Source organism: Trachemys scripta, chromosome 4, assembly GCF_013100865.1.
Source record: "Trachemys scripta elegans isolate TJP31775 chromosome 4, CAS_Tse_1.0, whole genome shotgun sequence".
Classification (NCBI taxonomy): Eukaryota; Metazoa; Chordata; order Testudines; family Emydidae; genus Trachemys; species Trachemys scripta.
The window spans coordinates 69566247-69592471 of NC_048301.1; the positions used below are offsets into that span (position 1 = coordinate 69566247).

At 43.1% G+C, this 26225-nt stretch overlaps 1 protein-coding gene across 16 annotated transcripts in view; it reads right to left on the bottom strand.

The window, feature by feature from the left end:
* Window positions 1–26225, bottom strand: part of GPHN (gephyrin) — a 539113-nt gene that overhangs the window by 260859 nt on the left and 252029 nt on the right. For all 16 annotated transcript variants that reach the window (XM_034769381.1, XM_034769377.1, XM_034769383.1 and 13 more), the window contains exon 4: window positions 725–817. In XM_034769381.1, coding sequence (XP_034625272.1) covers window positions 725–817 — 93 coding nt within the window. The remainder of the gene's footprint in view (window positions 1–724; window positions 818–26225) is intronic.

Genomic DNA, 26225 nt, shown 5'->3' on the forward strand with positions numbered 1-26225 from the left:
GATTGTGGTTTTACCATATGCCCCAAGCAAGAGCCAGTATGTAGCTGCGCTCTCCTGGGAGTAGAAGAGAAACCACATGATGAATGTCATAGTATAGTTTCTGATTCCCCACTTTCTCCAGGAGAGAAGGAAACTGTGCCAGCTTTTTACCTGGTGCAGATTCCTTCCACCTCTGCTTCTCAACACAGCGAAGCAGGCATAGTGTCAAAGTTCTGGTCAACAGTGTAGGAAGGGCAGTACCAGTCTTGCAGAGGTTTCTCTTCCCTCCATACCACACATACTGGAGAATAAAAGGGATGTCTTATATCTCCTTTCTCCCTTTTGCAGGCACATAGTGCAGGTCACATTGTGCTCTCTATTAGCACTAGGGTAACTGTATAGTAGAATAATTAAGCATAGTGTTTAGGAACATTACTCCCGAATACTATAGTATTTAGTATTTTTTATTTTTGTATGAGGGATGGAACTCTATTCTATACAATGGCAAGTTTTAGTCAAAAAGCCTTTTTTTTTTTTTTTTTGGTCCTCTGAAGACAAGGGTTCACAATGTAAGCTATGAGAGACATTCATCTGTACTTGTTCCCTACTGCTGCTACTGCTCCTTTGCTGGGTATCACCCAGTCTGTCCAGAGATACTGCACAATCAGGTCAATGAAGGAAATTTCTAGAAGTTAGGAAGTTTATGTGCTAAAGGGCAGACTGTTGTGCATCCAGGATATCTCACCTCTGGAGTGACGTCTCGTGGTGCAAACCCTGTTCCTCCAGTTGTCAAAATCAAGTTAAGTTCCTTTTCATCACACCAGTCTATCAGTGTCTCCTGAAAGAGAATATCAGCATTGTCAGATTTGGCATATAATGTTAATACTGAAATCTGAAAAATGCCTAAGGCTTAAAAATCTTCAAGTAACAATAATTAAACTCAGATTCATATATTCAATGAAGAGAATTTTTAAGACATTCCACATGACAATTTATACGGCTACTTTTCTCTCTCTCTCTTTTTGTCTTTATGACCAATACATGACAGAGTAATTTGGGCACCAATACCAATGTGTTTTGGAAATGAAAATGGATATTGATTCTCAATGAAAATTGAGAATTCTTCCCGAGTCCCAAACGAAAAATAAAAAATTGTAATTTTAACACTTTAATAACTTTTTATTACAATACTGAATTACACACACACATTCCAACATAGGTCTGAATACACACATAGACCTCAAGGGTATTTATAGGCTCTTAACTTCCATTGATTTCAATAGAAGTTAGGAATCTAGATACCTTTTATAATCTGGGCCTAAATTCCCCAGCATATGTCAATATACTATATATATATATATATATATATATATATATTCCTCGCGGTGATCGTGGTTTCCATGCTCTAATTTCAACATTTCAACTGGAATGGCCTGATGATTATCAGAGCAACACTTTCTGTAAGCTTCTTGGTGGAAAGATTCAAGAATACAAATTAAGTGAATGCTGTATGCCTAAAACAGCAGCAGAAACGTGATCACTGCTTCTCGCTCACCTTTTCTCTGCTCCCTACTACACATCAGCACTTTCAAGGACCCAGTAGAGTATGGTTCCAAGACTGGACTGAGAAAACTCATAGCTCCATGATGAAAATTCAATACTGACTTTTGGCACTGGATGAAAATTTAATTAAAAAAAAAACAGAATTTGTATTTTCTATCAAAACTGCATTTTAAACCAACACATGGACTGTATCACAAACTCAGGTACAAGCAGGAAATGCACATGGTTCAGGCATGACCATACTGTATGTCCTTCAAAACCTACAATAGGCACAGCAGGGAGCAAAATGAAGCCTTTAACATGGTGTCTTCTTAGAACTAGGTATTACATGACATGTTTCATGGGGTGTTCCCATCTAAACTGGTCTTTATAGGTTTGTATTGTCCCTTTAATAAAAATTGTTAGTTTTTTAAAGTGAATTTCTAGACCAGCAGAGATGGTTTTATTTGTTAACAAATATTATTCAGATATTTCTTCTCAAATTAAGTTGGACTGGGGGGCCAGTACTTAGTAATAAATTCAGATGCTGCTACAGCAATCACACCAGACTTCTATGCAAGAACTGGCAAAATATCTCCCCTCCCCCTTATAAATAACATTATGCATCTATTTATCTTCAGTATAACTAATGTGCCCATCATCATAATAACTAGAAACCATTCAGACTAGCATTTCATTTAGTCAGATATCCCTACCCTAGCAGTTGGACTTGATTCTTCAGAAAAAGGTGAATGCATTGTCATTTTTCTATAATGGTATATGCGGAAAGGAAGAACTATTTTTTGTGACTGCTGGCAACAGATAAGGTGATGACTTGAAACATGAGATTAGATGTGAATACTGTCTTGAGTTTGAAAAAGGCTAAAAGAGTATTGATGGTCATGAAACTAACCATAATGTTTTGAAAGAATGCCATCAATTTAGCTTAAGCCCCAGATGTACGTTTAATATAACTTTATTAAAAAAGGATTTTACAAATCCTATGGCAATTTTTTCATTAAACTTCTTTCCCCCCAATTAAATGAAAATAGTTTTATTTGAACCTTTCCCTGTAATACTGGAAACCCAAATACAACATTACCATTAGAGCTGACTGGAAAAGTTCAGCAAAACATTTTCTCATCAAAATTTGCCTATTTGTCAAAATTGAAAAATTTTGCAGAGATGTTTCGATTTCACCAGAGTTCCAGTAGAACCCAGGTAAGGGTCCAATGAAATCCCACCTGCCAAGCAGGTTTCGAAACCTACCTGGTTTTCTGCCAGATCTCCTGACCAGTTCCTCAGCAGCCAGGCAGACTGCCTCAAAGTTGGTAACTCTACAGTTTCCAGGGTCTAAGGTAGCCTGCCATGTGGACTGCCTCTGATACCATTCCAAATCAGAAGGAAACCAAATTACAAAAGAATTAAATCCTCCACAAAATGGAATTACCTTTCTCTTCACAGCTCTAATTGTCATGGATTTGCCTGAAAATCAGAGAGTGAAAGTGAACGATCTAGTTTCAGACCTGCAAAGTGTCATGCCCCATGCATGATCCTCCCATTTGGCAGATCCGTCAAGCCTGCCCACATCTCAGGTAAGACAGAGACAGAGAGAGACTCTCTTACACAAAACCCTTTGGCCTATAGGAAGGTACATTAGACTGGCAGCCAGGAGACCATGGATTCTGATCTCATCTCTTTGATTAAGTGCTGTTAATATTTCTGTGCAGCTCACAACCCTTATTACTGATCTAGGCCATAAGGCAGGCAACTATGATTTCTCCTGTTGTACAACCAAGATAACTGGGAGATTGTACAAAGCTATTTCATCCCCATATTGAAAACTTCTTCCATTTTGGAGAATAAATGTGTCTGTTGGAATCCTTTTTGCTGTGAATGAGAATGTTTTTAACCTCTGAGGAACATATTCTTTCTGATTAAACCAGTCAGCTAGCGTTCATGCTGTGAGATGAAGAGTGTATGTATCAGGATGCAGGACTTGGCCACAATTCTGATGTACCAGGTCTTGTTTTAGAGATAAGTGCATCAGAGATTGAATGGAGAGATTTCAGAGATATAGGTACCAAAATTGCCTTGGACAGGCTGGGGCTATCATGATCATTTTGTCAGATTCGTGCTTGAGCTTTCTGAGATCCTGGGTATTAACGGAATCAGGGAAAATGCGTAACAGAAGGCCTAAGGACCATGCAATCAGGAATACATTGAAAACAGATGGCTCTGACCCTTTCTGAAGCAGAAGCAAAGACACTTCCAGTTCTCTCTGATAGCAAACAGGTCTATGGTCAGGAGACTCCACTTGAGGAATATAGTTTACAGAATCACTGTCATATATGGACCACTTGTGGTCATCTACAATTTATCTGCCAAAGTGATCTACCAGTATGTTCTGTATTCCTGGTAGATGAACTTCCCTCAGTTGCCCTCGTGGCAGATGCAGAAGTTCCAAAGTCATACAGTCTCTTGACATAGTGGAGTGGATTTTGCACCATCCTGATTATTTATATAAGACACGATTGTAGTGCTATTCATCATGACTTGTATAGTAAGACCCTTGATGGCTGGGAGGAAAACTAGGCATGTTTAATAAATGGCTTTTAAATCCAGGACATTTATGTGAAGCTTTTCCTCTTGAGCAGTCCATAACCCCTGTATTTGCATTCAAATGGCATTCATCTCCAGTCTTAGATGGAAGTGTGTGTAGGAGAATGGAATCTACTGCAAACTTTTGTGGGGTCCAACCACCACTTTAATGATAAGATTAATGGTGGAATATGAACTAACATTTACTGTTGATGTCTACTTGACTGATATACAGCCTTCAACCACCCTTCCATGCAGCACATATGAGGTTTGGCATGCTGAGTCATGGAGGTGCACGATGCCATATGGCCTAGCAGTCTGTGGCACATTCTAAGAAATGGTTACTCACCTTCTCGTAACTGTTGTTCTTCGAGATGTGTTGTTCATGTCCATTCCAAGCAGGTGTGTGCGCGCCGTGTGCATGCCAACCGGAAGATTTTCCCATAGCAGCATCCGTAGGGTCGGCTCCGGCGCCCTCTGGAGTGGCGCCTTTATGGCACTGTATATAGGGGCCAGCCGACCCCCCACCGCCCCAGTTCCTTCTTGCCAATACTCCGACAGAGGGGTAGGAGGATGGGTATTGGAATGGACATGAACAACACATCTCGAAGAACAACAGTTACGAGAAGGTGAGTAACCGTTTCTTCTTCTTCGAGTGATTGTTCATGTCCATTCCAAGCAGGTGACTCACAAGCCCAAGTCTAGGTGGTGGGGTCAGAGGTCACTGCAGACTGGAGGACTGCACGGCCAAATGAAGCATCCTCCCTAGCCCGGTGCGTAAAGGCGTAGTGAGCCGTAAAGGTGTGGATTGAGGACCAGGTGGTCGCTCTACAAATTTCCTGTGTTGGGATGTGGGCCAGGAACGGAGCTGAAAAGGTCTGCGCTCTTGTGGAGTGGGCCGTGATAGGCGGGGCTGGTACATTGGCCCGACTGTAGCACTCCTGGATACAGGTTCTGATCCAAGCCGAGATCCTCTGTGACATGACCGGGAGCCCCTTCCTACTGTCAGCCACAGCGACGAAAAGTTGGGTCGACTTCCTGAAGGGTCTCGTCCTTTCTATATAAAACGCGAGAGCCCTGCGAACATCCAGAGAATGCAGCCTGCGCTCCTTAGCCGAGGACTGCGGTTTTGGATAAAACACAGGGAGAAAAATGTCTTGACCCATGTGAAACGGGGAAACCACCTTAGGTAGGAATGTAGGATGCGGCCTGAGTTGGACCTTGTCCTTGTGGAAGACGGTGTATAGAGGCTCGGATGTCAGAGCTCTGAGTTCCGATACCCTCCGTGCTGATGTGATAGCCAACAAGAACGCGACCTTATATGAAATGTAGAAAAGCGAGCATGAAGCCAGCAGCTCGAATGGGGCCGCAGTGAGGACAGACAGGACCAAATTGAGGTCCCAAGCAGGGACAGGTTGACGGATATGTGGGAACAATCTGTCAAGACCCTTAAGGAACCTTCCAACAAGTGGGTTTGCAAACACTGAGGTCCCCCACTCTCCAGGGTGGAATGGAGTTTGAACCCTGGGGACCCGGGCATGCCCCAGCGGGGCGACGAAAAGTTGGGGAAAACCCCCCCCCCCAACTGACACCTATCTAACAGTAACACTAACTACTAACTAATAAACTATGTACAAGAACTATAGAACACTGCCACGATTGCTAAAGAGCAAGAGAAGTTCCAGCTAGCCGTCACCGGCGGTAAGAAGGAACTGGGGCAGTGGGGGGTCGGCTGGCCCCTATATACAGCACCATAAAGGCGCCACTCCAGGGGGCGCCGGAGCCAACCCTACGGACGCTGCTATGGGAAAATCTTCCGGCTGGCGTGCACGCAGCGCGCACACACCTGCTTGGAATGGACATGAACAATCACTCGAAGAAGAATTGATGTTCTGGAGTCTGGGGAGGGGTACATAGATCCAGAATGGCTTGAAATCTTTCTGAAGATAGATAAGACATCACTATCATGGAGTCCAGAATCGCTCCTATGAATTCTGTTTTTCATGTTGGAGTCAGTATTGACTTGTCTTTCTTTACTTTCAGGCCTACCTCTTAAACAGATTCAGAGTCTGCTGAATGAAGTCTGCTACTTAATGGTGCAATTTCCTGTGAATGAGCCAATTGTCCAAGTATGAGAATTCTGAGGAAGTTGCCACTACTGAAAGGCATTTCATGAAAACCCTGGATGTTGTCGACACGCCAAATGGTAATACTCTGTGCTGGTAATGGCAACTGTCTATTTGGAACCTGAGATATCTCCTGTGAGCTAGGAAAATAGTGATAAGGAAACAGGCATCCCAGAGACAGAGTGTGGTATACCAATCATTTGGATTTAGGGATTGAATAATAGAAGCTAGAGACACAATCCTGAAATTGAGCTTTCTTAATGTGTTTTGCTGTCATGGGCTCAAAATAAGTCTTCACACGCCCATCTTTTTGGGAATGAGAAAATAATGAGAATAAAATTTCCTTGCCCTTTGCTATTGAGGAACAACTTCTACTGCACTAACAGTCAGAAGTTATTGCACCTTTTGATGTAGTATGCTTTCCTGAGAAGGATCCCTGAAGGGTCTGAAGGTGGATGGTCTAGCCCACCTCTACTATTTCTAAAACCCATCAGTCAGTAGCGATGATATTCCAGAACTCATAGAAATGATATAAATGGTTCCCAAAAGGAGGGGATATGATGGGATCTGAATAGTGCTCTTGACCAAGCAGACAAAGCTGATATCTAGATGTAGATGGAAGCTGGTGAGTTGATATGGTGGTGGACACAGATTATTTTCTTCTAGGAAATTTCTAACGTTTTCTAGGTAGTTCCATCTGTTTAATAGGGAATGGAAGACTGTTGCTGTTGATGTTGTTGTCTATAATGCTTCTGCTTGGAAGCAGGGGTTTAGACCCCTAAAAATCTCAACATTGTACAAGAGTCTTTCAGGGTGTGTAATGCTTCAAATGCCTTAATTTTAGAATTAAAATGTTCACACCCCTAAAATGGGGAGAGCCTCAATTGTTAAATGAACTTCTTTAGGGATCCCTAAAGAATGGAGCCTGGAGACTCTTCATTGCTAATGAGATTGCCATCGATCTGCAAGCTGTTTCTGCTGCACTTAACCTTCTCCTTGTTGCCCTGAGGGATCTTTTATGTTATTTTGACTCTGAGTCAATTAATAAAATTGTATTTTGCTAACAAGACATGGTAGCTGGCAATTCTCATTTGGAAGCTAGAAGTAGAACAGTTTTTCCCATTCAAATAAGTTCAACTGTTTGGGGTGTCTATTTTTAGGAGTGGACCTTTCTTGACTCTGACATGTGAATTCACTGGCTGTGGCAACCACCAGTGAATCAGGTGTTGGACGAGTTTAACATTTCAAATCCCTATGAAGAGATCTGGCCGTGGAGTTCTGCTCTCTTTGATGTTGCAGGTTCAGAAGCAGGCATTTGCCAGAGTAGCTTGGCAGGATCTGATAATCCATCACCGATAGGTAAAGCAAGATGTCCAGGAACAGAGGTATGGATGATGTTGAGAAATCTGTAGCTTTCTCTTAACTGCCTTGCCCAGGATCTCTAATGTGGTGGCAATTCTCCTTAACAGGTTCTGCAATGTCATATAATCATCTGGAGTGGAGGCCACAATCTAGGCATTATTGCCTCATCTGGGGAAGATACATATACAGAAGCTGGATGATCTGCTCTAGATTTCTCTTCCAAGTCATGAGTAGATAGTTCTAGAGTGGTTGCATAGAATGAGGTGGAGATATATCCCTCTTCTGAAGTTGAGAAGGGGACCGGACTATGGAATGAGATGCTGATGCACAGGATTTCCTTCACTAGGGCTATCAAGCTGATGCCTTTCACCTAGGGAGGCTCTCTGTGACTTCTTCCCTTGACCTTACACATGGGCACAGTTTGACTAGGTAGCGTTCACTGGCTCCCTCAACAGCTTGAGGGAGTAGAGGGCACTGCCCACGATTCTGGACTTGGTGTCTCCTTCTGGCACCCTTACTGCAGCTTTGACATTACTCCCATCTCTGCCCCTCTTGAGCTATCCCTTGTAATTAGTTGATTGATTAATTAATTTGTCCCCTCCTCCTCTCCGGAGGCAAGAAACCTCCCCATCTGCACTGGTGGTTAAATAAACTTCTTCTTTAAAAAAATCAGTCTATAGTTATATGCAAATTATTTCCATATAAGAATATTAAATAATGTGCATAAAATGTCACACATGGAGCAGCACATAACTGGGCAGTTACGAAATCTGATCTTCTAAACTGAGTTAAATGTCCCCACCACCCCCCCAATCAATAGTGACAGCAGATTAAACCTCAAAATTCCTTCAATTTTAATAATCTAAGATGTTCATCAGCAAAACAGATAGGAACAATTTGTTTTATTTTAAATAGATGACATTTTGTCAGCACTTGTTTATCATCTAGCAACAGTATTTGTCTCAATGACTTTCAACAGTATTAAGTCATATGATGACTCAATAGGACTTCAGTGAAGTAATTTTTTTTGCAAAGTTTTGTATTGCACATTTTCAAAAAAAGTCCATCACTGAGCAAAATCTGTCAGTATCAGAATAGAAGGAAGAGAAGTTTGTATTAGTTTTCTTAACACAGTATCTCCATTTCATCATCCTATTTAGACAAAAGAAAACCTGCCAATACATATTTCATGTGCTTCAGTTTTGCCATAGTTCAGTGACATATTAGCTATGTCTATACTTGGAGCTGGGGATGTGATTCTCAGTTTAAGTAAACATATGCTACCCCAATGACAGCAAGGGTGCTAAAAATAATAGTATACCCACGGCAGCATATACAGAGGTGAGCAGCAGCACTAGGTAGCCACCCAAGTATGTACCCACAGGGTCTAGGTAGGTTTGTAATCAAGGTAGCGAGCCATACTACCATTCACCACTGCCCATTGATATAATGATTACACATCTATTTCTAGCCTGTTAGATCAATGAGATCTAGTGTGTGTATCTCTATTCAAGCTGAGGCCTTGGCTACACTGGCGCTGTACAGCGCTGCAACTTGCTGCGCTCAGGGGTGTGAAAACCTACCCCCCCCGAGCGCAGCGAGTGCAGTGCTGAAAAGCGCCAGTGTAATCAGCGCCTGCAGCGCTGCATGCTCACTCGCAGCACTGCAAGCTATTCCCCTCGGAGAGGTGGAGTACTTGCAGCACTGTGAGAGAGCTCTCACAGCGCTGGCGGCGCGACTACACTCGCGCTTCACAGCGCTGCTGCGGCAGCGCTGTAAATCCCCAAGTGTAGCCAAGACCTGAGAATCACACCTCCAGTTCCAAGTGTAGGCGTATCCACTGACCACATTTTAAGGCATTGCTAAAAAAAGAAAGTAATACATTTAATGTGACATCATCCAATGTAGCCAAAGATAGATAAAGAACAGCTTTAAAAAAATATTTAACTAAACAGTAAGTAACTAGATATTATAGCTGTTCCATAAATATGCTGAGGTACAGTTTTAATTCTTAACTACTGCCTACTAAAGAAAAATCAGTTCCTTTATATCAGGCAGTAAACCAGAATTTCATTCTAATTTAGAAGCTTTAATTGGACCACACAGATCTTTAAAACCACAAGGAAATTTATCCTATGTTGATATTAAATGTATTTATTTTCTCATTTCCAAAATACTGAGAGAAATGGTAACAGGTTGTAATTATGTGTTCATCCAAATTACAGTAAAAACACTTCATAGAATCATAGACTTTAAGGTCAGAAAGGACCATTATGATCGTCTAGTCTGACCTCTTGCACAACGCAGGCCACAGAATCTCACCCACCCACTCCTGTATCAAACCAGTAACATATGTCTGAGCTACTGAAGTCCTCAAATCGTAGTTTGAAGACTTCAAGGTACAGAGAATCCTCCAGTAAATTACCCGTGCCCCATGCTGCAGAGGAAGGTGAAAAACCCCGAGGGCCTCTGTCAATCTGCCCTGGAGGAAAATTCCTTCCCGACCCCAAATATGGCAATCAGCTAAACTCTGAGCATGTGGGCAAGACTCACCAGTCAGACACCCAGGTAAGAATTCTCTGTAGTAACTCAGATCCCACCCCGTCTAACATCTCATCACAGGCCATTTGGCATATTTATCGCTAATAGTCAAAGATCAATTAATTGCCAAAATTAGGCTATCCCATCATACCATCCCCTCCATAAACTTATCAAGCTTAGTCTTGAAGCCAGATATGTCTTTTGCCCCCACTGCTGCCCTTGGAAGGCTGTTCCAGAACTTCACTCCTCTGAAGGTTAGAAACCTTCATCTAATTTCAAGTCTAAACTTCTTGATGGCCAGTTTATATCCATTTGTTCTTGTGTCCACATTGGTACTGAGCTTAAATAACTGCTCTCTCTCCCTGATATTTATTCCTCTGATATATTTATAGAGAGCAATCATATCTCCCCAGCCTTCTTTTGGTTAGGCTAAACAAGCCAAGCTCTTTGAGTCTCCTTTCATAAGACAGGTTTTCCATTCCTCGGATCATCCTAGTAACCCTTCTCTGTACCTGTTCAAGTTTGAGTTCATCTTTTTTAAACATCGGAGACCAGAACTGTACACAGTATTCCAGATGAGGTCTCACCAGTGCCTTGTATAATGGTACTAACACCTCCTTATCTCTACTGGAAATACCTCGCCTGATGCATCCCAATACTACATTAGCTTTTTTCAGGGCCATATCACATTGGCGGCTTATAGTCATCCTGTGATCAACCAATTCTCCGAGGTCCTTCCAACTGATGCATCCCCAGCTTATAACAAAAATTCTTGTTATTAATCCCTAAATGCATGAGCTTGCACTTTTCACTATTAAATTTCATCCTATTACTATTACTCCAGTTTACAAGGTCATCCAGATCTTTCTGTATGATATCCTGGTCCTTCTCTATATTGGCAATACCTCCCAGGTTTGTGTCATCCACAAACTTTATTAGCACATTCTCACTTTTTGTGCCAAGGTCAGTAATACAAAGATTAAATAAGATTGATCCCAAAACCTATCCCTGAGGAACCCCACTAGTAACCTCCCTCCAGCCTGGCAGTTCACCTTTCAGTATGACCCATTGTTGTCTCCCTTTAACCAGTTCCCTATCCACCTTTCATATTGATCCCCATCTTTTCCAATGTAGCTAATAATTCCCTATGTGGAACCGTATCAAATGCCTTACTGAAATCGAGGTAAATTAGATCCACTGCATTTCCTTTATCTAAAAAATCTGTTACCTTCTCAAAGAAGGAGACCAGGTTGGTTTGGCACAATCTACCTTTTGTAAAACCATGCTGTATTTTGTCCCAATTACCACTGACCTCAATGTCCTTAACTACTTTCTCCTTCAAAATTTTTTCAAGACCTTGCATACTACAGATGTCAAACTAACAGGCCCGTAGTTACCCGGATCACTTTTTTTCCCTTTCTTAAAAATAGGAACTATGTTAGCAATTCTCCAGGCATACGGTACAACCCCTGAGTTTACAGATTTATTAAAAATTCTTGCTAATGGGCTTGCAATTTCATGTGCCAGTTCCTTTAATATTCTTGGATGAAGATTATCTGGGTTCCCTGATTTAGTCCCATTAAGCTGTTCGAGTTTGGCTTCTACCCTGGATGTGGTAATATCTACCTGCATATCCTTATTCCCATTTGTCATCCTACCATTATCCCTAAACGCCTCATTAAAGACTGAGGCAAAGTATTTGTTTAGATATTGGGCCATGCCTAGATTATCCTTAACTTCCACTCCATCCTCAGTGTTTAGCGGTCCCACTTCTTCTTTCTTTGTTTTCTTCCTATTTATATGGCTATAGAACCTTTAACTATTGATTTTAATTCCCTTTGGAAGTTCCAACTCTGCATGGCTTTTGGCCTTTCTCACTTTATCCCTACATGTTCTGACCTCAATAAGATAGCTTTCCTTGCTGATCACTCCCATCTTCCACTCCTTGTAGGCTTTCTGCCTTTTCTTAATCACCTCTCTGAGATGCTAGCTCATCCAGCTTGGTCTACAATTCCTGCCTATGAATTTTTTCCCCTTTCTTGGGATGCAGGCTCCTGATAGTTTCTGCAACTTTGACTTTAAGTAATTCCAGGCTTCCTCCACCTTTAGATCCACAAGTTCTTCAGTCCAATCCACTTCCCTAACTAATTTCCTTAATTTTGTAAAGTTAGCCCTTTTGAAATCAAAAACCCTAGTCACAGATCTTTACCCGATTAGGCCCAGACATTCTACCGCCAGTATCACATATTAGACTGGTATCTACACTACCCTTCCTCCCTATATCCATTCTCCTACCCACGGCTGTATCCTTTCTTACTTCATTTTCTTTCCTCTCAATGTTAAAATCCGGCATAGAGATTACCTGGACATCTCCCAACCATCTCCCCCCAATTCCTAGTTTAAAGCTCTCAATCAGTTGTGCCAGCCTCCATCCTAAGAAGTCTATTTCCCTCCCTACTCAGGTGAAGTCCATCCCGAGAGAACAGTCCTCTGTCCATGAATGCCTCCCAGTGGCCATACATCCCAAAGCCCTCCTTATAGAACCACTGCCTGAGCCATCTGTTGATTGTCATAATCTTGTCACGCCTTTGTTGCCCTTCTCTAGGAACAGGCAGAATCCCACTGAAGATCACCCGAGCCTCAATTTCCTTAAGCGTCTTCCCCAGCCTAGCATAGTCTCTCTTGATACACTCCAGTGAGTATCTAGCGGTATCATTTGTTCCCACATAAAGGACAATCAGTGGATTCTTTCCTGCTCCCATTAGGATCCTCTTCAGCTTAGGTCCACATCCCGTATCTTAGCACCCAGCAGACAGCACATCCTTCTGTTCTCTGGATCAGCTCTGGTTACAGACCTGTCTATTCTTCACTAATCCCCAATCATGTAGACCTGCCTTTTCCTGGTGATGGTGTGATTCTCCGGTCTATCCCGTTCCCTTTGGCTGCAAGTCCTCTCGATTCCTATTCTCCCTTGCAATTCTCCGCAACCCATTCCATATCCTCCTGGGGCTCATATTTGGTGTTGTTATCTCCATTGATTCATCCTCTCTTCCTATAGGACTAGCTGCTCTTCTTCCTTGCCCTCTCACCTTCAGCGATCACCTGCTGTGTCCCTTCTTCATTTTGCAACTCTGCAAACCTGTTCCTGAGCTCTATTTCTCCTTCACTAGCCTGTCTTTTCCTCTGCCTGGTTCTCTTAGTCACATGCTTCCACTGTCCACTTTCCTCACCCAGCAGTCTCCCCTAATAGTTCTTTGGTCCTGCTTCCATCGGCAAGTCTGAGCTTTTCCCTTCAGACTCCTCAAGTCTTTGCTCCATCATCTGCTCGAACCCCCTTCTAAACTCAACCAGAGTTTCCACCTGCATTTCCAATCCTCTGATCTTTTCTTCCATCAGCTCTCTCAGGTGGCACTTCATCCAGACGAAACTCTTTTCAGGTACCCCCTCCAGGATCATGTACATGTCGCAGCTTCCACATCCAGTAATCTTCATTGTGTCTTATACTGCTTGGGTCACTACCACTGCTGCCTCTGTATCTGTCATAGGCTTCCCACCTAAATCCTGTAAATCCGAGAAACACAAACCAAACCACAACACCACCACCCACAGCCAGGGCTGGCTTTAGGCCGATTCACCCGATTCCCCGGAATTGGGCCCCGCGCCTTAGGTGCCTTTTAAATTTTTTTCTTTGGCGGCCCCGCTCGCCTGGCCAGAGCGCCGGCCTGAGTGCAGCAAGCCCTGCAGCCCTGCTCTCCCGGCTGGAGCTCCAGCTGGAGCATGGCAAGCCCCGCAACCCCCCTCCCCCGGCCGGCAATCCAAAGTGCCGCCAAAGACTGGGAGCACCGCCCGGTGAGTACAAGCCCCAGGAATCGGGCCCCGCACTTGCTAAAGCCGGCCCTGCCCACAGCAAAACAAACCCCCAATGAGCACCAAAACACTGCCAGAACACGACACACTCCTTTCACTAGCCTGTCTGTTCCTCTGCCTCCCTCTTAGTCTTCCCCCACAAACTCCCCTTGCAAACTCCCACTCAAATGCCCGTTTACAGCTCTCTTTGCTGGCTCCTGTGCCACTGCAGCTGTCTTTAGACACTCACAGAACACTAGGGTTTAGCCAGTTAACACTGAGAACTGGAAATTCTCATCCAAGAAGCACTTTAACCCTTCCCCCAAACTGTTGTTTTACTGGTACTACTTTTAATATCCTTCTGCCTGTAACCCTAGGCTCCTTTAGTACCAAGCCCACTGCTAAGAGCTTAGAGAGGGAGAAAAACAAGAAATCCATTTTAGAAAGCTCTAAAAATTATTCAGAATAGTATTTCTAATTTAAAATTATAGCCCCCCACCAAATAATATTTTTTAAAAGTTGTAATCACCTGAAAACAAGAGTCTCAATTTGCAGTGCAACTAAGGGCAGGAGAGACAAAGGAGCTTACAGTCTCCTTTTTGCCTGCCCTGCATAGAATTGTACCTGCTGTGTTTTCAGACTATAGTCCAGGTAAGGAACATGGTATTTGGCAGAACTCTTTAGTGGTGCTATAAAAACAATTTTATAAACCTCAAACAAACAAGACTCCTTGGAATAATATTTGTACAGCTCTGATTTATGTCGTTTGACTTTGTTTACAATTCAGACGTTCCATACAAACTAAAATTGATGGGTAAATTCACATATTATGTAAATCAATGTTGTGCCTTAGAAGTCAATGCAATTATGATTTTTCATACCAGTGGAGGATCTTGCTCTGGAAACATAATTGTAAAAATGACTATTACATTCAAAAACTGCAGCACATGTAGAAAAATGAATCCAATAAAAATCTTTGTCCTTTGTAACAATTATGAATAACAAATCTATTTTTAATACTCAGTTCCCCCCTGCTTCTGTGGTGAAACGGTCAGGCAAAGAGAAATGTGGTTTATGTTTAATTCCTCTGGACTAATTTTCACTCCAGATAATCAAATCACAATTGTGCTTCTGACCTGTTTAGTACTTCACTGAAATGTTTGAATCACTAATTGTTGCTATATTTTTGTGCTACACAGAAATAAAGCATTTACCCAGTTGTTCTTTTACGTTTCAGCTAAGAACTGGTGTACAATTTTATCAGTCCATTTCTTAGGGCTGCTTCCTCCACTTCAGCTATGTTGTGTGTCTTAGGACTGTGTGAAAGTAGAATGAATCATATTGTAAAAATAGAATGGATTAAAGAAATGCTGTATGCACCTTTAAGCAGAAATAAGGAATGCTGAACTACAGGTGTCAGGAAAAGGAACATTAAGGCATAAACAATGAGTCCACTTAAGCTAATGGTGGAACATCAGCCGAAGATCTGTAAAAGTTAGTAAGAAAATTGAATATGTATGTCTAGCCTTGGGTAAACTTGTCAGTTCTGCTTTCTTTGTCCTCTTGTTAAGGTTGCACCCTTTTTATCTGTATAAAATAAGCTAGTATGGGTCTTGGATGGTGCTCACATTATCTGAATGTATTAGCAGAGTGCTGTGCTAATAAACAGAGTGGTCTAACAAATTGTTAGTCCCGAATCTAACTTTGACAACTACCATTCCATCTTATTTCCACCTCACCTCTTACTCCTTTGGAACATACTGCTTGATTTCTTTGATTTCTCCTACATCTAGAGTACAATTTTTTTCTCTTATTTCAATGGCATTTCAAGAAACTTTGTTGATACTTTTCTAAAGCTCAGTTTTGATCAATGGCATACGGAACTCCTGTGAGCATCACTGCTAAGTGTATTCTGCTTTTTGAGAGAATTCCCTATTCCAGGGGCTCTTGATGTATATGCATGATATAGATCAGTTTAATATTTAATTGGCACATGTTCATTAGTCATGCTTTCTGGCTTTTTTACATAATTTTCTCTTTGTGCTTAGCCATCAGGTAACAATTCACTTTGCTCCCTTCATAACCTGAAATGACTTTCTGGGCTTCCTATCCATTCATTGCCCCGAGCCGAACTGATTTCAGTTTTATATTGGTTACTTAGGACTTTACCGTTCATCTGTGGTAGAATTTTCTCATGACCAAGTTGCTGATTTCACCAAAGCAAAGATATCTTCCTACATTCTTTGGTCCGCTTCTTCCTGATTATAAGTCACCAACCTGCTTTCACACTATATTTACATTAATAGATTCACAGATTTTAAAGCCAGAAGGGATCAGTAGGTCATCTAATCTGACCTCCTGTATAATATAGGCTACAGATTTTACCCAGTTTCCTCTGCATCGAGCCCAATAACTTGTGTTTGGCTACTGCAGAACTAGATGATGGGTGTGTATGAAAATATCAAAACTCTTCTTGATACAGTTTGTCCACTTTTTTGGATACAGGTTGGACTGAAGAAGGATTTACCCAGATTGATCTTTCATGTTGTAGAAGTCACCCAAGAATGGTAATGCTATTCTACCTGAAGATTGATTACCCAAGATGTCAAAAATTGGGTGGGCTGTTACCTCCTCAGTGGAGGTAAGTAGCTTCAAAGTAGCAGCCATTCTCTGCACTAGCTCTCGGAAAGCTACGGTATCCTACGAAAGAGAAATGGCTGAAAAAATCCCCACATTCCTGTTTGGTGATGTTTACACATCCATTTCAGGATCTAATTCTGGGAATTCCTGAATGACTACTTGCTCTTCATCATCTGAAAATGATTCTTGGTGAATTGCCAGAGATTTTTCACTTTGTCTGGTTAATAACATTGGATCACTGATCGTGGATTTAAAGAATCCAGTTCCAAAGGTGCTGGAGGCAGCATATGCCTGGTGGCTTGCATTTGTTGTGGATCTGTTTGAAGAGGCTGGGTCTGCCAGGAAGATAGTCTATATCATAATGGTATTTTCCATTCAGACCAACAGCCCAGATGAGGATTTGGTTTGTAATAATCATAGTAAGGTTTCTCAGGAATTGGCTGAGAGTCTGAAAGTTTCATTTGGGGGGAAGGTTGGAACTGAGATTGTCCATTATCTGACTCCCCTTCTGATTACTGTTCTGATCTTGGACACAAGAAGAAACCAATGGGAGATATTAATGGCCCTGGAACCATGGAGAAACATAGCTTCAGAGATTCTAAGGTACCATTGTGATCATCTAGTCTGACATCCTGTATAACACAGACCACAAAACTTCCCCAAATATTTCCTAGAGCACATATTTTAGAAAAACATCCGATCTTGATTTAAAAATTGACGGGGATGGAGAATCCACCAAGACGGTTGGTAAATTATTCCAATGGTTGATTATTTTCACCATTAAAAATTTACACCTTTTTCCAGTCTGAATTTGTCTAGCTTCAACTTCCAGACATTGGATTGTGTTATACCTTTATCTGGTAGATTGATGACCCCATTATTAAATATCTGTTCCTTGTGTAGGCACTTATAGACTATAATCAAGTCACCCCTTAACCTTCTCTTTGTTAAGTTAAATAGATTGAGCTCCTTTAGTCTATCACTATAAGGCAGATTTTCTAATTCTTTAATCATTCTCATGGCTCTTCTCTGAACCTCCTCCAATTTATCAACATCCTTCTTGAATTGTGGACACCAAATATAGACACAGTATCCAGCAGGAGTCTAACTAATACCACATACAGAGGCAAAATAATCTCTTTACTGCTACTCGAGATTTCCCTGTTTATGCATCCAAGCATTGCATTAGCTGTTTTGGCCATAGCATCACACTGGGAGATCACATTCAGTTGATTATTTACCAGGACCCCCAACTCTCTTTCAGAGTCATTGCTTCCTACATTCTTTGTTCCTAGATGTATACATTTACATTTAGCCATATTAAAATGCATATTGTTTGCGTGTGCCCTGTTTAGCAAGATATCCAGATCGCTCTGAATCAGTGTCCTGTCCTCTTTATTATTTACCACTCCCCCAGTTTTTGGGTCATCCGCAAACTTAATCAGTGATGATTTTATGTCTCCTTCCATTGATAAAAATGTTAAATAATTCATAGCCAAGAACCAATCCCTGAAGGCCACCACTGGAAAAAGACTCACTTGATGATGGTTCCCTGTTAACAGCTACATTTGGAGACCTATCAGCCAGTTTTTAATCCATTTAATGTGTGCCATGTTAATTTTATATTATTCTAGTTTTTAATCAAAATGTTACGTGGTACTAAGTCAAACGCCATGCAGAAGTTTAAATATATTATGTCAACATTATCTTTATCAACCAAACTTGTAATCTAATAAAAAAATCAAGTTAGATTGAGAGGCTCTATTTTCCATAAACCTATGTTCAGTTGCACTAATTACATTATCTTTCTTCAGTTCTTTATTGATTGAGTCCTATATCAGCTTCTCTATTATCTTGCCTGTGATTAATGTTAGGCTGATAGGCCTATAATTACTGGGTCATCCAGTTTACCCATTTTAAAAGCTGGCACATTAGCTTTCTTCCAGTCTTCTGGAACTTCCCGAGTGCTCCAGGACTTACTGAAATATCTAGTTGGGCAACTGGATGGCATCATTGCTGGAGGCAAAAATTTTGTTCCTTCACTTTTCTGCTCTTCTTCATAGAAACAGCTTCACTGGAACAGTGTTACTAGAAGACACTTTCCTTTTCCCAGAGTCAATATTTCCTGGATCCAACATGGAAAACTTTTCTGTCAGCACTGAAGATAAACACAGCTATACTAAGACTAAAATATCAAATATATTTACAACTATGAAATCTATTCTATCTAAAACTATTTAAAACTAACATAGTAACCATGGGTCACTACCCTATACACCTCTACCCCAATATAACGCTGTCCTCGGGAGCCAAAAAATCTTACCGCGTTATAGGTGAAACCGCTTTATATCGAACTTGCTTTGATCCGCCGGAGTGCACAACCCCTCCACCCCCCGAGCACTGCTTTACTGTGTTATATCTGAATTTGTGTTATATCCGGTCGCGTTATATCGGGGTAGAGTTGTAGAAGGGATCCGGCTTCTTTCTGGAGTAGTTGCTGGTTCATCATGGCTGGTAGTTGGAAGGAACCAAGGCAGCTGAAATGCTCTCTCCCTCACCCCTTTTATAGTTATACTGCTAGAATAATTTGGAACAGTTAGGGGAGGTGTAGAAGGGCATGTGCAGGCTTTGACGGGCTCTGCTAACTTAAGTTCCACTGTTGGAGCTGCATGCAGCTGGTGCATCTGAAGAAGGGAAATATGCAGAGGCCACTATAAGAAGAACTGAAATGTTTCTGCAAAACATTTTCATTTCAGTGAACTGGCATTTCCCAACGAAAAGCCATTTGGTCAGTAAATTCCCAACTAGCACTATTTAAGACAATGGTGTTGCACAGATATCACTGATGGCATAACTAGGCTTCCAGAATCTTTATTACTGGTGTTGATATAGAAGAACAAAAGAACCTACTTAACTTTCAGATCCCAGGTTGAATTTGCATGGCTCAACATTAGAAAAACAAATCTTAATTTATAAATTGACCCACACATGCTATTTTCAGTCTCTTGTAACTTTCAAAGATTCAACTTTCAGGATGAAATTTTCCAGACCTCGTCTTTCCTTTAAGGTGAATATTTACAGAGCAATGAATTATTGCCTCATTCATCTTTGTAAAGGTGCATAGTGAGGATCTTGATAAGGCACCCTTCACTCATTCATTTTGCTTATTGTATGTGTTTAAAAATGACTTGATAATTCTGTCTGGTGTTCAAAGATACTATAAATAGTATATTTGTATCTGAGGTTATACAAAAGTGTATGAGATTATATTGTATTTTTAAATAGTATATGATCATGTAATTAAAGTTCATTTACAATTACTATGCACAAAAGATCAAATTTAAGGTTGTGCATGCAACCATTATATTTCTATTTCCTGACTTTTGAGTACTTAATCATACTCCTTAAAATTTTCTTAGCATAGTTTTTGATTGAATATAGCAATCATTGAGGGTGAAATCCTGGCCCCACTGAAGTCAATGAGATTTCATCTTAAGAGAAAAACGGAACTTGACAATGTCATTTTTAGGTGGGTGAGGTAATAACACTTTTTAGTGACTTTTCACTTTTAATATCATATTCAATTGTAAATGATAAAATTATCTGCAAAAATCACTGACGTCAGTAAGGGACAGAGGTCCTCTCAAGTTCCATCCACACCCTGCTTCAAGTCCTTATATTTTCTTTCTCTTCCCCAGCCCCTACCCCAGTGGATGCCCAAGGGGGATCTTGGAGCAAACAAACAATAGAGAAGTCCTCTCCCCTCTTTCTTCCCTTATGAAAGAGTGGAGTCCATAGGAAAATAAAGAGAGGTAAGGGTGACCTGGATCTCAGGCAGTCTTCCTGGGTCAGCCTTTAGGCTTAGTTAAATGGGGTCTACTTCCAGCCCCTCCTCATGGGGCATACTGCTCTGAGCTTAGGTCTTGCAGCTTCAGGAGAGGTGAGGTTTGCTGCTATCTCTCTCTCAGCGAACTTGTCTCGGCTGTCTGAGGTGGAGCAGTCCTCTTCCAGTTCACTGCCCCTTTCTGTGGCAGGTTTTCCCTTTAGGCTCCCATCCCCACTACCCCAGGCAGAACAAGCCTTGCGGGTGCACTGTGTTGGCGCTGAGCAAGCACAAAGAAGCTCATTAGTGTCCTCTCCACCAGTGAGAGGGCATGCCTTAAACTGGACAGGCCATCCTGGGTGGACTGTCGCCATTCCCAATCTCCTGTGAAAATAAACCAGTGTTAGCATGCTTCTTTTCTGCCCGGTGTGGTATTCTGAAACTGCAGGGTTGTAGTGCAAGGTACCATCCCCTTATGCATGGTTTTGTGTCTTTCATCGTGTGAATCCAGCAGAGAGGAGATCTGTGACCAGGAAGAAGGGGCTACTCAACAGATAATACCTAAGGGAATCCATAACCTATTTAATTGCTAATGCCTCCTTTTCAATAACGGAGTAAACCTTTTCTCTAGGAAAGAGCTTCCTACTCAGGTAGAGGAATGGGTGTTCTCTCCCGAAGTCTTGTGAGAGTACGGTCCCAAGTTGGATGTCCGAGGCATCTATCTGCAGTATGAACTCCTGGAAAAAATTAGGGCTGAAAAGCACCTGTGCCCGGCATAGTCGTGTTTTCAGTTCATTAAAAGCATCTTCATTTTCTCATCCCACTAGATCTTCTTAGAGTTGTGACACAATGTTAGGGCATGTACCTTGTTGACCACTAGTTTCATCAGGCTGCCTCTTATGCGGTACCCCATGCAGGTTACTTCACCTATGGCTAACTTACACTTTGCAGGGTTGGCTGTAAGTCCCACATCCTGTAGGGCTTTCAATATTGCCTTTAAGTGCTGTAAGTAGTCTTCCCAGGGAGGACTATGGATGACAGTGTTGTATATGTAGGCCGCAGCATATTCCTGGTGGGGGCTGAGGATCCTATTCACAAGCTGTTGGAAAGTCATGGCAGCTCCGTGGAGGTCAAAAAGTATAGCCTTGAATAGGGGGCATGCCCGAAAGGGGTGGAGAAAGCTGTTTTCTCGTGTAAAAAAGGGGATAAAAGGATCAGCAAATACTCTTTTGTTAAGTTTAGCGTGCTCAGGTGTTTTGCAGGTCCCAGCCACTCTAGTAACTCGTCTATCACTGGCATTGGGTAGGCATAGAATTTTGAGATGGCATTAAGCTTTCTAAAGTTGATGCAGAACCAATGGAATCATCTGTTTTGGGAACAAGAACTACGGGGCTTCTCCATTCTCTTTTGGATTCCAGAATTACCCCATATCCAGCATTGACCACACTTCTCCTCCGGCTGTATTTCACATCCAACGTGGCAATGGCCTAGTGCTCTTTCTGACCAGCTGGCCCAGGATGGTCTCCAGATTATGTTGGATCAACTATCTTCTCTCTGAGTGGGTGGAGAATACCATTGCGAAGTCCTTGATCAACTGGAGGAGATGCTTCCTTTGTGCAGGCTAGAGCCCTTCCCAGTATACTATTGTTGGTTCTTGGCTGCTGGATACTTGGAGTCCTAAATCAGGTTCTGGCAGAGAGGATGTTATCATCAGGACCTCCTGCATCTTCTAAGGCTTGAGAAGATTCATATAATACAGGGCTCAGCAACGTTTGGCACGCGGCTCGCCAGGGTAAGCAACCTGGCGGGCCGGGCCAGTTTCATTTACCTGCTGATGCGGCAGGTTCGGCCTATCGCGGCCCCCAATGGCCGCAGTTCGCTGTCCCGGGCAAATGGGGGCGGCGAGAAGAACATCGCTCACCTGCGCCGCTTCTCGCCGCCCCCATTGGCCCAGGATGACGAACCGCGGCCAGTGGGGGCCGCGATCGGCTGAACCTGCCGCATCAGCAGGTAAATAAAACTGGCCCGGCCCGCAAGGGTGCTTACCCTGGCGAGCCGCGTGCCAACATTGCCGACCCCTGATATAATAGATCTTGGTTTCTTTTCTCCTCCCTATTAATAGGTAGTCCTATTTCATAGTCCACTGGCCTGATCTGCCTCACCACTTCAAACAGATCCTGCCATCAGACCATTAGTTTAGACTTGGCTGAGGGTAGTAGCAGCAGGCCACAGTCAACCAGGATGAAAGTCTGTAGTTGTGCCCCTCAATTATAATTTCTTTCCTGTGTGTGTTGGGCCATTCTTAAATTTTCTCTATGTTTCTGAGTTGTTCCCTTAATACTGGGTCTTGCTTAAGAACCCTACATCATGTTCCTACCAACCTGCGCATAGCAAGTCCAACATTTTCCCTGGTTGAAGACCATAATGTAATTCTAACAGACAGAACCCCATAGAGGCTTGCAGAACCTTCCTTATGGCAAACAGGAGAAGCCGGTCCAACTGTTTGGGGTTGTCACTGACAAAGCTTTTCAGCATTTTATTAAATTGCTCAATCTCTGAGTAGTATGCCAAGGTTATCAGGGACATGGCCTTCTGAAGGGAGAATAATTCACTCATCACCTGTGGGGTGAAGTTGGTCCCTTGATCTGCTAATATTTCACAGGGAAGTCCCACATATTAGAAGAGCTTCAAGAGTTCTGGAGCTATCACCGTAGCTTTCACTCAATGCGGAGGAACAGCCCCTGGGTACCTGGCTGCATAGTTAATGATCACTAATATATACTGATGCCATGAGGCAGTTTTTTCTAGGGATCTGACCATTTCCACACTGATTCTCTCAAAGGATGTCTTGATCAAGGGCAGAGGGACCAAGGGTGACTTAGGGGCTGCTTTGATGCTGGCTAGCTGACATTCTGGGCAGGAGGAATAGTATTCCCTTACCTCAGTATGCACACCTGTCCAGAACTGGCTAATACCCGATACAATGTCTTCTCCCTTCTCAGGCGTCTAGCACATGGGATATAGTGTGCAAATAGCAACGCCACCCTGTGGTACCTGTGTAGCACCAGCAACTGGGCCCTCACCACCTCCATTTGTAGATCCTTTTCAATTCGATACAAGCGTTCCTTGAGCACAAAGTGTGGATACTGCTCACTCTGCTGAGGCTCTGTTATCTCACTTTTTATAGTTGTTCATATACATGGCTCAGTATAGGGTTGTTCCTCTGTTCTTACATGAAATTCCTGCTCTGTAGGATGGTTTCCAGGTCCCGACTATTTACCTCTTCTTTCCCTGAGGGTGTTGGCAGCTGAGTTGCTCAGGATGTTTTTTTTTCAGGGTCGCTGGCTTCCCCAAGGCTCACTAAGCTCCAGCAAACTGGTTGTAGCCTGGATCCTCACCTGCTATCCACGCTTATGCCCTAATTACTTGCCAGAAAAAGGGCCAGTCTTGGTCTATTATTATGGAGTAGGTCAATTTTCAGCTAAGGCTACTGTTACCACTGCAGAATGGGCTCCTATTGTCAGTTGTAGTTTCTGGCTGGGATATGTTTGACATCGCCATGTATACACTGCAGGTGGATTGTATGCTAGGGGAGTCATGGCATCCCACTACGGAGGCCTGAATGACTGTCTGACTGCAACTGGAGTCCAAGAGTACTTCTCTTGGACAATCAACTTAGGGGGAGTCTTTTTTCCATGCCGGGGTTTCTGCCATCCAGCCCTGGGCATATTTGCATTCCATAAGAGGACATTTCCTCTTTGTGTGTCCAGTCTGCTCACAGCATGTTAACGGGCTGGCACTACCAGCATCTTTCCTAGGTGAGGATGGTCCCGGTTATGGGGTGGCAGCTAGATTCTGGTCTGTGAGTTCTGCTCCTGTTGTCTGAGGTGCTTGGCAGTCCCACTGATAGTGTTTTATCTGCACCCAACCACCTTGCCTCCCTGGAACTGCCCCTGGTCCAACGGGTGGTCTCACCATCTGGAAGGACCCCTTCATAGCTAGGCTTCTCAAGGAGATAGTTGCTGATTCTGTCCCTAATGATCCTTTGGCTCCTACAAAGTCCTGCATTAGCTTTACCGTTTCTGGTAACGTCCTTGGGCAATGCCATAGCACTCACTCCTTGCCTTTCATGAATAATATCTTTATGAATTATTCTGTCACAACGGCCTCAGCCACCTGGGCTCCTGATTGCTCCTCCAGATGGAGCCACTTCCAACACTGTTGTCTCAACCTTTGCACTACTATCCAGGGTTTTGCCGCCTGGGGGTAGCTCTCACTTCTAACCGTTGATGGAGGGTCTTCTCGGAAATATTCAAGTAATCCAAAATGTTGGACTTTACTTGTTTGTAGTCTTTTGCCCTCTCTAAGTCCAGCTATGATAGGGTCGCCTGGGCCAGACTTGTAAAGTATGGGGCCAGGATCAAAGCCCACTGTCCTGGGGGCCACTGGGCTGATAGTGTCACCCTCTCAAATATAACTCAAATATAGGAAGGCTTCAGGGTCATCGTCCGGATCCATCTCAATTAGCTTTACTCATACTGGCAGAGGAATCCCCTTGGCAGAAGAATCCCCTTGGCAGACACATGACTTCCTGGGACTTCCAGGGGGCATAGGGCTGGTACTGTCTGCTGCATCATCTCCTTTTGAAATGCCTGCTGCTGGGCCATCAGTTCCTTCAGCAGCTGCTGTTGTTGTGGTCTGAACTTGTTTCTGGGTAGTCCACTGCTGCAGCAATTTGCTGTTGGAATTGCTGTTGCTGAGCAGCTTGCTGCTGCTGTATCTCTGCTAACCACTTATACCACCACTCTGGTTCCATCTTGCACAGAGCATCTGAACTCTATTCACTTTCATGTTTTTTTTCTAACCCCTTGTATCAGGTGTGGTTATGTCTGCATTCTCCACCATTTGTGGGGGGCAGCGTTCCCCTCAAGTCCATCCACACCCTACTTCAGATCCTTATACTGTCTTTTTCCCCGCCCCACCCCCCAGGCAGATGCCCAAGGAGGTTCTTGGAGCAAACAAACAAAAGAAAAGTCCTCTCCCCCTTTTCTTCCCTTACGAGAGAGTTGAGTCCGTAGGAAAATAGAGAAAAGTAAGGGTGACCTGGATCTCAGGCAGTCTTCCTGGGTCAGCCCTTTGGGCTTAGTCTAAATGGGGTCTACCTCAAGCCCCTTCTCATGGGGTATACTGCTCTGAGGCAGAGGGCTTGGCTACACTTGCAAGTTAGACCTCATTAAAGCAGCCCCGGGCGCCCTAACTCCTGAGGTGTCCACACTGGCAAGGCACTTAGAGCGCCTGGACTCTGAAGCTGGAGCACTCCTGGTAATCCACCTCCCCGAGAAGCATAAAAGGGGGTCTGCTGCTGTCTGAACTTACAAGCATGCATGCTGACATACTCTCTGCCCCAAAACACACTCTCTCTCCCCCCACTTACACACAACACATTCCCTGTCACTCTCCACCCCCTTACCCCCCATTTGAAAAGCATGTTGCAGCCACTTGCACACTGGGATAGCTACCACAATGCACTGCTCTTTGTGGCGTTGCAAGAGCTGAAAATGTGGCCATGCCAGTGCGCTTGCAGCTGACAGTGTAAACACACAGCAGTGTTTTCCCTGCTGCGGTCTCCAAAGGCTGGTTTAACTCCCAGCACTCTACATCTGCAAGTGTAGCCACGCCCTTAGTCTTGCAGCTGCAGGAGCGGTGAGTCTTGTTGCTGTCTCCCTCTCAGCGAGCCTACATCAGCTGAGCTGGAGCAGCCCTCT